Genomic DNA, 13,518 nt, shown 5'->3' with positions numbered 1-13,518 from the left:
TGTCAGTACAAACTAAGTACTTGTCATTTTACAGGCTTTGTGGCTGACGAGTGTTGAAACGCCTGTAACGCCTCCAGGACGATCTGTTTATGATCTCCTCCTATTCACAGGTAACGTGTTCACGCTGCGAATGGAATCTGATCAATCCGTTTCACGCCGCGCAGTTTATTCAGGCTTTATTTCTAGTACCAAACACTACTACTTCAGTCGTTCTGTAAATACAAATATATGACGTTGTGCATCTTCTTTAGTACAAATAAATGCAGTCTTCTGATACTCAGACGTTTTCAGAGCACTGAATTCTGCGGGACTTCAACTGCAGATCGGTTCCTCATTCAAACGTCGGCGTTTGTGCATTCCATCGCACTCCACCTACTGCTCGCGCGGCTCTAAACAGGTATAACCGATGACGTCAGCAAGGTGCCACCCCCTCCCTCCCGTGTTCCGGGGGTTGTAACGATTGCGCTTCAGTTCAGGCGGAGAGAACTTTCGTGACCGCTGCGGGACGATAATGAAGACTCGCTCCTGACTCTTCGCAGCGTCTGCGCGCGAAACCCGGAGGACCGTAAAAGTAAGACGTCACGCTACAACTGAAGTGTCCAGACGAAGCCCGAGCCGAAGTGACGGGATGAACGCGCACAGTGATTTGCTCTCAGTTCGAGGAAACGCTGTCACGGACGCAGCACTTTCGCGTTGAAACGGCAGCAGAAAGTTTGATGAGTTTCCGTTCAGAAGCACGTTAAAAGTCGTTTACTGTTTTAATACAGTGGTTCAAGGGGTTTCGCTCGTGCAGCAAATAGTCCCACGCGCTGTTCGATCCGGTTCAAGTCGTCGAACGGTGATTTGCGCTCAGGCGCTTCCTCCTTCACCGACATTCAGACTGGCTCAATGATTAACTCGTAAACTCTGTGAACGTGACGTGAGAGGTTCACGGACAGGCCTCCATTCATTTCCAGTGTGAGCGAGCTCGGTGCTGGCGTGGCTGAAGGTCGACGTGTCCCGCCGCGTGGAAAGCTGCGGTAAACACGCAGCAGCTGAGGGAGGAGATCACCGCACCTAGTTGAGCTTGAAGTGGAAGAATGGCTCCACAGCCTCCGGCCTCAACAACGACCGGAGCTGGTCTATTTATAGTCCCAGTGGATAAGAAGAGAACAACCTGGCACCTTTTAACAACCAAATCCCTTGTTTTGTTCTAATTAACAGACCAGGGCTGCAGTTCACCATGTCCTCCAGAGGCAGAAGTGACCTGTGCCTCATATGTGGTGGAGCTCTTCAGGGGAACCAGAGGCGGTGGCTGTTTGGGGGCCAGAACAAGAAGCCTGATCCGGTTCAGACACCAAGAGCGAGAGGACGGAGTCTGTCCCAGTCCACTCAGAGCAGCCCCTGGGGTGAGTCAGGACCGGTGGGTCTGGACCAGTGGGTCTGGTCCAGTGGGTCTGGACCGGTGGGTCTGGTCCAGTGGGTCTGGTCCGGTGGGTCTGGACCAGTGGATCTGGACCAGTGGGTCTGGACCAATGGGTCTGGTCCGGTGGGTCTGGACCAATGGGTCTGGTCCAGTGGGTCTGGTCCAGTGGGTCTGGTCCGGTGGGTCTGGTCCGGTGGGCCTGGTCCGGTGGGTCTGGTCCGGTGGGTCTGGACCGGTGGGTCTGGACCGGTGGGTCTGGACCGGTGGGTCTGGTCCAGTGGATCTGGACCAATGGGTCTGGTCCAGTGGGCCTGGACCAGTGGGCCTGGACCAGTGGGCCTGGACCAGTGGGTCTGGACCAGTGGGTCTGGTCCAGTGGGTCTGGACCAGTGGGTCTGAATGAAGACACAGGCCGTCTGAGACTAACTGCTGTGTTCCCCACAGGCAGCACGCTGTCGCTGGGCTCGTCTCCCTCTCTCTCCAGGTCCCAGTCCTCCCTCAGCTCCCCGTCCAAGCCGGCGGACCTGCTGTCCGTGCTGACCCACATCCTGGGGCAGCCCGTGCCCCGGGACGCCGAGCAGGGCGAGTTCCTCTGTGGCAAATGCGTGAGCGCCCTGGAGCGGGTCTTCAAGTTCGACTCGGTGATAGCCAGGGTGAGGGTGCTCTCCTCCGAGCGGCTCCAGAAGCTGACGCGGGAGCGGGACACGATCAGACAGTGGGTGCGGCAGAACTACGGCCAGAGGCAGCCGGGCCGCCTCCAGAACCGGGGCAGCGCCAGCGAGGACGACGGGGAGGCGGAGAAGGAGGGCTACAGGGAGATGCTGAAGGAAAACATGGCGCTGTCGGAGTACGAGTGCTGGTCCGAGAAGTGGGACACGTGTCCGTATTTCATCAGAACCGGCAAAAGGTGCCGGAAAGGCAAAGGCTGCGAAGGCTGCGACCACCTGTGCGTGTCCGACTCCCACTACGAGTCGGTGTGTGGCGTTCCCCGCCACCTCCCCTTCTCCCCGCTGCCGCTGTCGCGGGACAGATCCCAGAGCATGCCGCTCCACTGGCACAAGGCGCCGTCCGTGGGCTCCGGCCCGGCCTCGCTGGCCGGGTCCAGCCTCTCGCTACAGGCCTCCTCCTGCACCGGGTCCACTCATTCTCTGGACTCGCTTGATGGCAACGACCCGTTTGACTCACCAGGAGTCCACTTCATGCTGAAGGAGCTGAAGACCATCGAAGGGAAGCCTGTCAGCTCCCCGTCAGGGAGCAAGATCCCGGTTCTGGAGAGGAGGTCAGGAAGAACGGTGGGAAGGTCGTCATCCGCAGTGAACAGGGCCTTGGCCTTCGAGGAGCTGGAGAACGGAGCTGATGAAACAGACGGAGAGGATGGAGATGTCCTGACAGAACTGAGGGATGAGTTTGTGCCGCTCCATCATGAGGTGGGTGTCGTACCTAAATATGGACACGGTTCTGGGAGCGGCTCAGGCCACGTTCTAACGGCCCGTATGATTTCAGAGCGCGGCTGGCAGGGTTCCGCTTGCCGTCAGACACCTGCGAGGACGGCTGGACAAGGCCGAGTCCCGCATCAGGACCCTGGAGGCCGAGCGGAGCCGCGGGGGGGGCGGCTCCAGTGAGGTCAACGGCTCCGAGGACTGGGCCCCAGTAAGAACTCACACTTCCTCCACTTAGAGACAGGGCTGTGCATTAAAGTAAGACCAGTCACAGAAACTGGCAGTTAAATAACAGTGGTAATAATAGTAGTAGCTAAAAATAGAGTGGATGTAATTGGCTGTTGGACTCAAACAGGCTTTTGCACCAGCTGAGGTCTGAATGTTTGCACGCGATCAGCAGGTTTATTACCGAGCAGCTCCAGCTGCGTTCTCATAAGCTGCATTCAGCAGCATCAGGAGGAGGAGGGAGCGAGTGTTGGCGCAGGGCTGCGTGTGAGGGTGTGTCTGCTCATGTACAGGTGGAGAAAAACGCTCAGGAATGTCCTCCGACCAGCGGAGTTTGCCCTGGGCTCAGTCGCCTCACGACACAGGATATCGTGTGTGTGTGTGTGTGTGTGTGTGTGTGTGTGTGTGTGTGTGTTTTGTGTGTGTTTTGTGTGTGTGTGTGTGTGTTTTGTGTGTGTTTTGTGTGTGTGTGTGTGTGCGTGCGTGCGTGCACGCTGATTGATTGTTTTTGTTGTTTTCGTCTGGAGATCAGGATCAATAAGTGGCTGTAATCGTTCTGACGCGTCTCGACCTCCTGCTGAGAGCAGGACGCTCTGTTGACCGTATCAGAGACCAGTCTGAAGCTTGCGTTTGTTTCCTTCCTCTCCTCAGCTGCTCCAGGACGCCGGCTCCGTGCTGCAGAGCCTCGGTCACTCCCTGCGCAGCCGGGAGCGTCTGATCCAGGTGAGACACAGCAGAGTGGGAGCCTCCGCTGGCTCGGCCTCCGGGTCAAAGGTCACCGGAGTGTTGTTTGCCTTTAAAGCGGCACCACAACGCGGTTCACGTTGTTTGTTTTACACGTTGCTGCTGTTTTCTTGAGCTCTGGCCGTGACGTTAGCGCTGCTGTAAACACTTATCATCTGAAGCCTTCAGTGATTAATCACCTGCTATTAACACAGTGTGTGACAGTGGAGCCCCGGCTGCATGTTTACCTTCATAATGAGCGTCTGAGGCTTCTCGGAGAAGCTTTATTTGCTGATCTTATTGAGTGAAGTCCACATAATCCACAACAGTTCCCTGCTGTTAATGCCACAAACCGCTGTGCTAAAAATGGGTTTTTATTTTTACCGGTGCACGATTGTGGTGTTTATTTTAAATATATATTTGTTTTCATCAAAAACAGGCTAAAAGTATGAGCAGTGTGTTGAGGTGAACGCTGTTGGTTCTCCTTGTGTCGGCGTCGTGAAGCTCTGGTTTGGATTTGAGCAGATTGCTCATTATTTGTATTTGTCCAATAACGTGGCAGTGGCTTCATGGCAGCGCTGTGTGATCTTTGCAGCCGCTCAGCTCTGTCCTGGTGTGTGTCATAAAGCTGCCGTCTCGTCTCGTCTCCTCCAGGAGTGTTTGGCTCTGATCCGGAGACTGTGTGTGGAGCGGGGAGCGCGGACGGAGCTCGCAGACAAGCTGATGGAGAACCTGAAGGAAGTCCGCGCTGACAACAAGGTTTGCTTTTCCACAGCTTATGGCGACACTTCCTGAACCACTCGCTCTTTAACACAGGCAGCGACCTGCTGATCGTCATCTGCTGACCTAAAATCACACGCCTGCAGGAAGTTGAACCGAACCAGCAGCAGCTTGGCAGTAATTTCCTCTGGCTCAGTGCAATAATTAAGGCTGTTTTCTCATTTTATTTCTCTATTGCTTCTGCCAATAAAGTGCACGAAGATCAATAGAAAAATGCTACTTCACCTTATGAGGGCGTCCTTTTAAAGACGCAGTTGACGTGTGATCGCCACATATACAGTGTTTTCTACTTGTTATATTTTTAGAACGTTTGTCATTTAAGACGCTGCGATGCTCATGGTGTGGCTCCTTCAGCGTGTTCTGTGGTCGACAGGCCGCCTTGGAGAGTCTGAGGTCTGACGTGACCCAGAGAGAGAAGGAGCTGGAGACGGAGGTCGAGGCGCTGAGGAAAGCTGCCAGAGACCGAGAGAAAGACCTGAACACGCTCCACACGGTGCTGCAGTGCAACCAGGATGTTCTGAACGTAAGGTCGCACCCGTCAGACGCCGCACGCCCTCCGCCCAGTTTGGACTCACACGGGTTGTTCTGACTCCAGGACCTGCGAGCGGCTCTGGGGGAGAAGGAGCAGCTGTTGAAGGAGTCGGTGAAGGAGAGGGAGCTGTGGAGACAGAGGACCAGGGCCCTGGATGCCGTCCGGCAGGAGAAGGAGGCGCTGATCGACTCGCTGCAGGAGGCGGTGCACGCGCTGCAGGGGGATGTAGGTCACACACACACACACACATATATACACACATACACACACACACACACACACACACACACATATACACACACACACACATATATACACACACACACATATATACACACACACACATATATACACACATATACACACACACACACACATATACACACACACACACATACACACACACACACACACACACACACACACACACACACACACACACATATATACACACACACACACACAACCACACCACACCACACCACAAGATATACACACATACACACCCACATATAATACCCACACACACATATATACCACACACACCCACCACACCCCACACAATATACACACACACATATACACCACAATATACACACATCAGCACACACCTACCACACACACACACACACACACATATATACACACACACACACACACACACACACACAGATATACACACATACACACACACACAGATATACACACATACACACACACACACACATACACACACACACACACACACACACACACACACACACACACACACACAGATATACACACATACACACACACACACACACACACAGATATACACACATACACACACACACACACACACACACAGATATACACACATACACACACACACATATACACACATACACACACACACACACACACAGATATACACACACACACACACACACACTTACTTGTTATGGCCTCAGATGAGCTGATTTCGGTAACCATGGAAACACTTTTTTTTATTTTGTGTGACTGTCTCCAGGGGGTGGGAGAGGACGCCGCTGAGCTCGCTGCCTTGTTGAAGGACAGACTGGGAACCAGCGCCACCTTGTGTCAGGAAGTCGCCGAACTGCACACAGCTCTGCAGAAATACCAGGACCTGGTGCAGGTGAGGAACCAAGGAGTCAGCGGCCGAGACCTGGAGGCAGGATGCAGCAGCACAGATAAAGCAAGCTGTGTTCCACAGGATCAGCAGGAGAGTCACAGTCAGACGGTTTCCTCTCTGACCACTCAACTCGCAGACACTCGGCAGGAGCTGAGGCTGAAGGAGAAGGAGAAGAAGGAGGCGGATCGAGCCTGGCAGAGCACGAGAGAAGACCGGGACCGAGAGGAGAGGCAGCTTCGACACAGGCTGGAGAAGAGAGAGCAGCTCATAGAGGTGACGCTTCTGCACCTTAATGTCGTCACCACACAGGCTTCTTCCAGTCTCTGCACCCGCTGAGATAACGCTTGAGTCTTGATGCAGGCCTTTGTGTTTGCACTGTAGCAAATCCTGGTGGATGCTGAGGAGAGAGACCAGCTGTTCAGAGAGCTGCAGCAGAACCTGGCCAACAAATGTGAAGCCGTGACGGCCGTCAAACACACGCTGTGACCGACGGCGAAGGAGGTGGAGAGAAACCCTTGCACTTTTCACAACCACCGTTTGGCCTCATCAGCGTATTTATTGTGGTCCTCAACTCGGCCACGTATTTCATGTTAATTTGGTTCTGAATGTGCCGAGGAAGGCTGGTGGTACTGATGCTGAAAATGACCAGGGTTCTGCTAATGAATGTACAGGGTTTATGCAGTGATTGGGTTTCATGTTGTTTGTGGGTCTGTCCTTGAGGACAGGAGCGCCTTCGATCTTCAGTCTGAATCCAGCTTCTTCCTTCTGCTTTGACCAGGTTTGTGTCTTCTGACCTGGTTCTGTTTACATTGGAGCTTTAATCACTCGTCAGAGGGAACATTTTGGACAGAGGTTTTATTTTAAACAGTTTTCTGCTTTTATATGCCTATTTTTTAATTTTATTTTGGGCTATTTTCTTCACTGTTGGTCCAGGAGAACATGTTCTTCTACTTAAGACAATTAAACACTGGTCCAAACAATCTAAGTTTACAGAGTCTGGTTCATTTAATATGCTCAAATATCTTTTAATCATTTAGGTAACATGAGAACGTTACACCCACCTGGAAAATGCAACATATTTATATTACAATATTACTTTTTCCAATCTTTACAATATTACTTTTTCCAATTTTTACAATATTACTTTGTCAGACTACAATACCCATGAGCCTCTGTTCCAAGCGTCCTGTGGGAAAGAGCCCAAAAGCAGAAATGGCACCAAAGCAGTTTAGTAGTTTGAACAAGGATGTGAAAAACGCCGTGGATGTAAGTGACGCAGCAGTGTCGCGTCCTCGCGGTCCAATCACCGAGCAGCTCGGACTTCACTGACTGCAGTTGCTATGGAGCTGATGGCAACACCGATACAAACTTTTCGCCCTCGATGCTTCCCAGTGAAAAGAACAGAGGAATTCGTCTCATCTTGGGAGCAGAGAGACGCCGCGTGTCATAGAAATGCAGGTCCACTCGGTTCCGCTCGGCTCCGTCACCATCGGACCTCGGTCTTGGCGCGACGGGACGGTCCGTTCCATCCGGCGAGCGGAGCGCCTGGTGCGGGACACCTGGGCCGGGCGGGGCGTCAGCGGCCGACCCCGGGTCTGCAGCGCTGGGCCCGGGTTCACCGCAAGAGCCACGGACGGGCCCGCAGAACCCGCAGAAGAGGAGGCCACGGGGGAGAAATGCGGGAGTCGTGACCGCAACGGTGAAGTTAAAACCTCGAGGCCCCAAACTACAGGAGGAGTGGTGAGAAGACATCACACGTTGCAAACGTAAGTATCGTCTGTGCCGCTGACATTGATGCTGCTCCCAGAGGACCGTCCCGTTCCCGGCCACCTGCTGGCGCGAGCAGTGCGCCGGGGCCAGCGTTGCGGTGGCCACCGAGTACATGCGGAGGGTGCGGGAGGTGGAGGGCCAGCTGCGCAGACAGGCCGCGCGCGTGAGCCAGGAGGGCATCCGGCTGGACAGGGAGCGGGGGCACCTGGAGAAGATGCTGCGCAGCATCAGCACCGAGCTGGCGGTCAACAGGAGGAGCTCGGAGGACAGGACCCGGAGGCCCAACACTGCGGAGACGGTCGGTTAGCGCCGGAGCGGCCGGGAGACGCACCGGAGACACGATCACTGATCACTGCTCTGTGGCAGGAGCGGGACGGTGCCGATTACCTGCTGCTGTGTGAGAGACGGGAGCTGACGGAGCTGAAACTGGATCTGGAGGGAGCGCTGAGGAGCACGCTGACGCAGCTACAGGTGACGTCCCGCCGCGGGGCTCTCCTGCGTGGGTGCTCAGCGTTAATGCTCCTGTCCCGCAGGCGCTGCGTGGTTAATGCTCCTGTCCCGCAGGCGCTGGGTGAGAGCAGCAGGCGGCTGCGGGACTGCGCCGGTGAGCGGGCTCGCGTCCTGGAGCTGCTGCCCCACAGCGGCTCCGCTGCGGCTCAGAACCTCCCTAAAACGGACCCGACCAGCGCCTTCACCCCAGGTGAGACAGTCACCCCTGTGTCGGATGGAAGCCACACACACACACACACACACACACACACACACACACACACACACACACACACACACACACACACACACACACACACACACACACACACGAGCACGCCTGCGAACAGGGGAGTCCGCTTCGGGGGGAGGGGTTATTGTAGAGGAAACCTCACCCTGTGCTCTGGTAGAGTGTCAACAGGTTCTGGACTCGTCCACTTCGGCCGTCGCTCAGTCGCAGCAGCTGAGGGACGGCGCCAGGCGGCTGCTCAGCAGCGCCATCGCCAGGCAGAAAGCAGCCCATCGGGCTGTGAACGACGGGCTGGTGAAGAAGGTCGCAGAGACCGTCGCTCTGCAGGTGGGTGACTCCGCAGGGGGTCGACCGTCCCGCACCGCACCGCATGGAGACACTCTGTTTGATGACTCTGTCTCCGTTGGTAGCAAAATCTGGCTTTGGTGACGGCAGCCACCAGACAGGCCATGTTTCGCAAGCAGAGGGAAATTAACTGCATCCGCCACAGTTATGGCAGAGCCCAGGTCAGTGTGTGTGTGTATTTGTACTTGCATCAAAGTTAGGACATTTTGGCCAGTCCTCACTTCTTTGAAGGCCTGTTTGAGGGTTAAGATGTGATTTTAGGGCTGAGGTTAGAATTGTGTTTTAGAGCAAAGGTGAGACGTCTGCCTTTAGTTGTGATGGTTACAGTAGGGGGCTAGGGAAGGCATTATGTCAATGGAGTTCCTCACTTTGATGTAAGTACAAGAATGTGTGTGTGTGCGTGTGTGTGCATGCGTGTGTGCGTACGTGTGTGTGCGTGTGTGCGTACGTGTGTGTGCGTGTGTGTGTGCATGCATGTGTGCGTACGTGTGTGTGTGCGTGTGTGCGTACGTGTGTGTGTGTGTGTGCGTGTGTGTGTGCGTGTGTGCGTACGTGCGTGTGTGTGTGTGTGTGTGCGCTCAGCCTGAGGTTCCTTGTGATACTGCGTGGACAGGGTCCAGAGCACAGTGGTGACGTTCTGTCCAGGGAGAAGCTCAACAGGCCTCTGGTGCACGTCTACCAGCGACACCCGGGGACGCAGCTCCCGGAGGCGGCGCTGCTCATCCAGGTCCCCGGCATCGCTGTCAAACATGTGCCCTGACGGGAATGTTTTCTACTCATGAGGGAGAAGCTGAACATGGTGCTGTGTGCCCTGCAGGGCAGCGCGATGCTCAGGCGGCGCCTCGAGTCCTCGGAGGGGGAGCTGGAGAGGCTGCAGCTCACGTGCCTGCAGCTGCAAAACGACCTGCGTGGCAAGAACGCAGCCGCTCAGGTGGACGCAGGCGTCGTCCGCATGAGGCGCCGGCGCGTGGACGTCCGCGCAGTGCCCGCGCTCCTCCAGCAGGGGGCGCCCAGGAGCGCTGCAGGGGGCACCGAGGTGACGGGAGCGTGTCAGTGATGGAGAAGCCCGTGCAACAAGCGCCTGTTAGTAAAAGGGGACCAGTCTGTTTATTACCTGTTTCCTCCTGCTCCTCTTGTCTCCTACAGTCTGTTAGTGCAGTTTGCAGTGTTTTCTTAGTACTTCAGACTTGGGGTTGTTTTTAACACAGTTGTTAGTAGTTCTAGTTTTCCTAATTCTGTTCCCAAAACTGTACTTATTAAACCATTAAAACCAGCTCGGCATCTGTCCTGATTGTTCTTGATCTTGTGTCTAACCCATTAGTTTATGGTGTTTTTAACATGTATATAAGGATACTGCTTTTTAGGAGCCTGTATTTTCACTGTATGGCTGTGTATCAAACCCCAAACTGCTGGTTCTCTGAAGCAAAAACACTTAAAATAAACGTGACATTTTCCCATAAAGACAGAATCTGTGACAGCTCCTCACTCACGCAGTCATGGGACTTCAGGTCACATGATTTAATTTAATGTCCCAGTTTGACCCTGCCGCAGCTAATGTCTTAAATGAATTAAAAGTGAGCACGAGAAGTGAGAGAGGCTTTGACTTGCACAGTGACGACGTCGTGTGGTTTGTTTTGTGTGTGCAACTCAAACCGATGTTTGGTGACGCGCTCTCAGGAGGCTTTCGTGTGGTGCTGTTAAGAAAAGCTGCATGCCGTCGTCTCTGTGTGGAGTCAAAGAGAAACATGCCCAGGGACTGAACTTCAGCTTCACCAACCACTGCTGCAACACACGCCTGCAATGAAGCGGCCCCAGCGCCTGCTTCTCACCACTGCACCGTCACACTGCCCATTTCCTACTTAGTCTGTTGGACAGTTGTTGTGTTGACAGGGGTCCAGAGAGAAACACATTAGAAATGATCATCTGGAATCATCCGGAAATAACTAATAAAATGAGTTAAGTAAATAAATAAATATTATTATTATTACTTTTACATTTGTATTTAATTCAATTGTAAGTTTTAACGAAGGTTCCGTTTGAGATTCTAAATGAAAAGAAAAGAATAAAATAAAACTTACTTTACTCAGTCCTGATCTATTTCCGTACATCCGGGTGGGCGGGACAGACGGTATTTTATTGTGGAGGGACGCTGCGCTCTGATTGGCTCGCCTTCTCGTCAGTCCAACCCGGCAGCAGCAGGTGTTTTTTAATTTGCCTGCACCTGAGGAACACCTCCCAGTGATGTCTAGGTTGAATTTTTGGCCATAACCTTAAACATGTCCCCTGTTTCACCGAGAGTTGCGGTGCTCGCGCGTCTGTTGCGGCTTCTCCTGCTGCACACGCTGGTTTTAGCTGAAGTGGCAGCGCAGGTGTCGGAGTCTTCAAACCAAACCACGCGGTGGACGAGGAGCATCTCCAGGAGAGAACCCCGAACCCTTCCGCCTCCATTCCTCCGCCTGCCGGTCTTTGTGGATTCCAGGCTGCCGCTGGTGGCGAAGGAGCACTTCTCTCCATCCAGAGGCACCGGGCACGAGCCTTTACCGGAGTCCATGCGGGAAGTCCTGCGCCCGGTTCGGCGACAAACCACCCGCGCGCCTGGCGCGCCTGCGCAGGCCGTGAGCACTGTCTGCAAACTGGATAAGATGCACGTGCAGGTGTCGAGGAGCGTTCTGGGCGCAGACACGCACGCGCAGCTCAAACTGGGAACGTGCCGGCCCAGTAGATCCACCGCGGATCACGTCTACTTTGAGTATGACGTGGGCATGTGTGGAACCAAACGCACGGTGAGCTGCAAAAGCGAACGAACAAAGGGACTTTTAAAGTTCACATTGTTGGAAGATTGAAAGTCTCCTTTTCTAGATTTCTTTGATTTGACTGAAGACTCATCGTTTACTGGATTTTTGCAGATTGTTAATAATCAAGTGACCTATTCAAACGCACTTGAGTACAACCCACCAAGGCCCCAAGGACTGATCAGACGAACGGTGCCCTTCACGCTTCCTGTTGCGTGTTATTATAACAGGTGAGCCACAAGTCAATGCACACAACCCCATTAACCTCATAACACAAATATTTGCATGTAGTTTTACAATGTATTTATCTGTTCAGGTACCAATACTCCTACAAGATTGGCTACACGCCTGAGGTGCGGATGCGGAAGATCTTTAAGATGATGAAGAATCAGGCCAACTTCATTCTGACGCCACGAAACGGTAAAAGCTACTGAGTCATCGTCCACTTCGAGCAGCGCATTTATGACAACTTGAGTGTGTTCTTCGTTCAGCTCGGTGGGAGCGTCTCTCTCCGTCTGCTGAGTTCGTGCTCGGGGAACCCATGTACTTTGAAGCCGAGGCTTCGTCCTTGTCCCGAGGGGAAAGGCTGTACGTGCACTCGTGTTTCGCCACCCCCGCTCAGTCGCACGCTTCCAAGCCTCGCTTTCCAGTCGTGACAAACTTTGGGTGATTATCATCTCACTTTGACCGAACCGCCACATCATCAACACGCCTGTATTTTAAAACCTGCTCTTCCTCTTTTACTAAAGCTGCATGGTTGAAAGCAAGGAGGGTCGGTCCAGGTTCATCCCATACAAAAACAATGGTGTGAGGTTCACCGTGGATGCCTTCGTGTTCAAGGGCATGACCGGCAAGGTGAGAAGAAGGAGGAGGTCACTGTCGTTGATGAAAACCATTACCTGAGGCTAAACCTGCCTCCTCCTGTTCTACATAGCAGCTCTACATGCACTGCACCATGTCTGTGGGCGGTTCTGCTCCCTCACCTACAGCGAAGTCCTGCAACTACGACGCAGATGCAGGAAGGTACCTGTCCTTCATGAAACTGATAAATGCATGGGGAGAATCTCCATCAGGTCTTCATCGCTGTATTTTTGCAGATGGGTTGAATTGTCCGGACCAGACTCTGTTTGCACCTGCTGTGACACCAGCTGCAGCTCGCGTGGATCTGCAGGTGGGTTCTGATGGACCCAGAGGCTTCTACCCTGGGTTTCCTATCCTCAGTGAGTGCGCTTTGCCTTCTGTGCCAGAAACACCGTCATCACAATGTCCTGATGTAATCATTTTTTTTAGTGACTGAAATAATCAGCAGCAAAGCGTGGACAGTGGAGAAACCCACAGAAAGCGTGAGGACAAAGATCGTTCCCACCGCAGCGGCTGGACGGGACCCGACGCCGCGGTGGGCGCCGCCGCCGCCGCCGCCGCCTGAAGCCTCGGCAGCGACTCCAGGTAAGATGGAGGCGGAGAGACACTGGGACTTCAGAGACAGACGAGTGAAGTGGCGGCGGAAAGACGGCGACATGCAGGTGAAGGGCTCTGCTGTCGTGGAGGAGGAGCCCGTCACACAACCCATCAGAATATTTGAAGAAATCTTTATTTTTGATGAATAAAGTTAAAACTGTTCAGTCCGGGCGGT

At 53.7% G+C, this 13,518-nt stretch overlaps 3 protein-coding genes across 6 annotated transcripts; all 3 read left to right on the top strand.

Moving 5' to 3' along the window:
• Positions 1 to 412: 412 nt before the first annotated feature.
• On the top strand, positions 413 to 7,219 carry si:ch73-95l15.5 (uncharacterized). 2 transcript variants are annotated; one of them, XM_029130096.3, is made up of 11 exons: positions 413 to 571; positions 1,204 to 1,388; positions 1,850 to 2,832; positions 2,909 to 3,055; positions 3,721 to 3,792; positions 4,447 to 4,551; positions 4,946 to 5,095; positions 5,168 to 5,329; positions 6,117 to 6,242; positions 6,321 to 6,512; positions 6,621 to 7,219. In XM_029130096.3, the coding sequence occupies exons 2-11, from the start codon at positions 1,223 to 1,225 to the stop codon at positions 6,723 to 6,725; spliced, it is 2,208 nt and encodes a 735-aa protein (XP_028985929.1). In that variant the 5' UTR covers positions 413 to 571; positions 1,204 to 1,222; the 3' UTR covers positions 6,726 to 7,219. The 2 variants fall into 2 exon arrangements, with proteins under 2 accessions (XP_028985929.1, XP_055359274.1); XM_055503299.1 differs by lacking the exons at positions 413 to 571; positions 1,204 to 1,388 and having other exon boundaries at positions 1,458 to 2,832.
• Positions 7,220 to 7,391: 172 nt separating this feature from the next.
• On the top strand, positions 7,392 to 10,366 carry ccdc105 (coiled-coil domain containing 105). 2 transcript variants are annotated; one of them, XM_055503301.1, is made up of 9 exons: positions 7,392 to 7,979; positions 8,047 to 8,151; positions 8,182 to 8,307; positions 8,376 to 8,480; positions 8,574 to 8,709; positions 8,909 to 9,075; positions 9,159 to 9,254; positions 9,707 to 9,820; positions 9,911 to 10,366. In XM_055503301.1, the coding sequence occupies exons 1-9, from the start codon at positions 7,692 to 7,694 to the stop codon at positions 10,148 to 10,150; spliced, it is 1,377 nt and encodes a 458-aa protein (XP_055359276.1). In that variant the 5' UTR covers positions 7,392 to 7,691; the 3' UTR covers positions 10,151 to 10,366. The 2 variants fall into 2 exon arrangements, with proteins under 2 accessions (XP_055359276.1, XP_028986369.1); XM_029130536.3 differs by having other exon boundaries at positions 8,047 to 8,307.
• A 907-nt stretch (positions 10,367 to 11,273) lies between these two features.
• Positions 11,274 to 13,510, top strand: zp3d.2 (zona pellucida glycoprotein 3d tandem duplicate 2). Of its 2 annotated transcripts, none has more exons than XM_029129764.3 (8): positions 11,274 to 11,876; positions 12,000 to 12,115; positions 12,202 to 12,305; positions 12,377 to 12,551; positions 12,635 to 12,740; positions 12,823 to 12,908; positions 12,983 to 13,056; positions 13,176 to 13,510. In XM_029129764.3, exons 1-8 carry the CDS (start codon positions 11,370 to 11,372, stop codon positions 13,490 to 13,492), a joined length of 1,485 nt encoding a protein of 494 aa, XP_028985597.1. In that variant the 5' UTR covers positions 11,274 to 11,369; the 3' UTR covers positions 13,493 to 13,510. The 2 variants fall into 2 exon arrangements, with proteins under 2 accessions (XP_028985597.1, XP_028985596.1); XM_029129763.3 differs by having other exon boundaries at positions 11,276 to 11,876; positions 12,820 to 12,908.
• Positions 13,511 to 13,518: the final 8 nt, after the last annotated feature.

The sequence above is a fragment of the Betta splendens genome, chromosome 16 (assembly GCF_900634795.4).
Source record: "Betta splendens chromosome 16, fBetSpl5.4, whole genome shotgun sequence".
Lineage (NCBI taxonomy): Eukaryota > Metazoa > Chordata > Actinopteri > Anabantiformes > Osphronemidae > Betta > Betta splendens.
This window is presented reverse-complemented; position numbering and strand designations above follow the sequence as displayed.

Bases quoted from the DNA above. Each gene is read 5' to 3' on its own strand.
- ccdc105 (XM_029130536.3), top strand. From the start codon at position 7,692: ATGCAGGTCCACTCGGTTCCGCTCGGCTCCGTCACCATCGGACCTCGG. The intron at 9,076-9,158 runs GTGGGTGACTCC...CTCCGTTGGTAG, and splicing joins CAGAGACCGTCGCTCTGCAG to CAAAATCTGGCTTTGGTGAC. The intron at 9,255-9,706 runs GTCAGTGTGTGT...CTGCGTGGACAG, and splicing joins ACAGTTATGGCAGAGCCCAG to GGTCCAGAGCACAGTGGTGA.
- zp3d.2 (XM_029129763.3), top strand. From the start codon at position 11,370: ATGTCCCCTGTTTCACCGAGAGTTGCGGTGCTCGCGCGTCTGTTGCGG. The intron at 12,909-12,982 runs GTACCTGTCCTT...GTATTTTTGCAG, and splicing joins TACGACGCAGATGCAGGAAG to ATGGGTTGAATTGTCCGGAC. The intron at 13,057-13,175 runs GTGGGTTCTGAT...CATTTTTTTTAG, and splicing joins CAGCTCGCGTGGATCTGCAG to TGACTGAAATAATCAGCAGC.
- si:ch73-95l15.5 (XM_055503299.1), top strand. From the start codon at position 1,543: ATGGGTCTGGTCCAGTGGGTCTGGTCCAGTGGGTCTGGTCCGGTGGGT. The intron at 3,793-4,446 runs GTGAGACACAGC...CGTCTCCTCCAG, and splicing joins GCCGGGAGCGTCTGATCCAG to GAGTGTTTGGCTCTGATCCG. The intron at 5,096-5,167 runs GTAAGGTCGCAC...TTCTGACTCCAG, and splicing joins GCAACCAGGATGTTCTGAAC to GACCTGCGAGCGGCTCTGGG.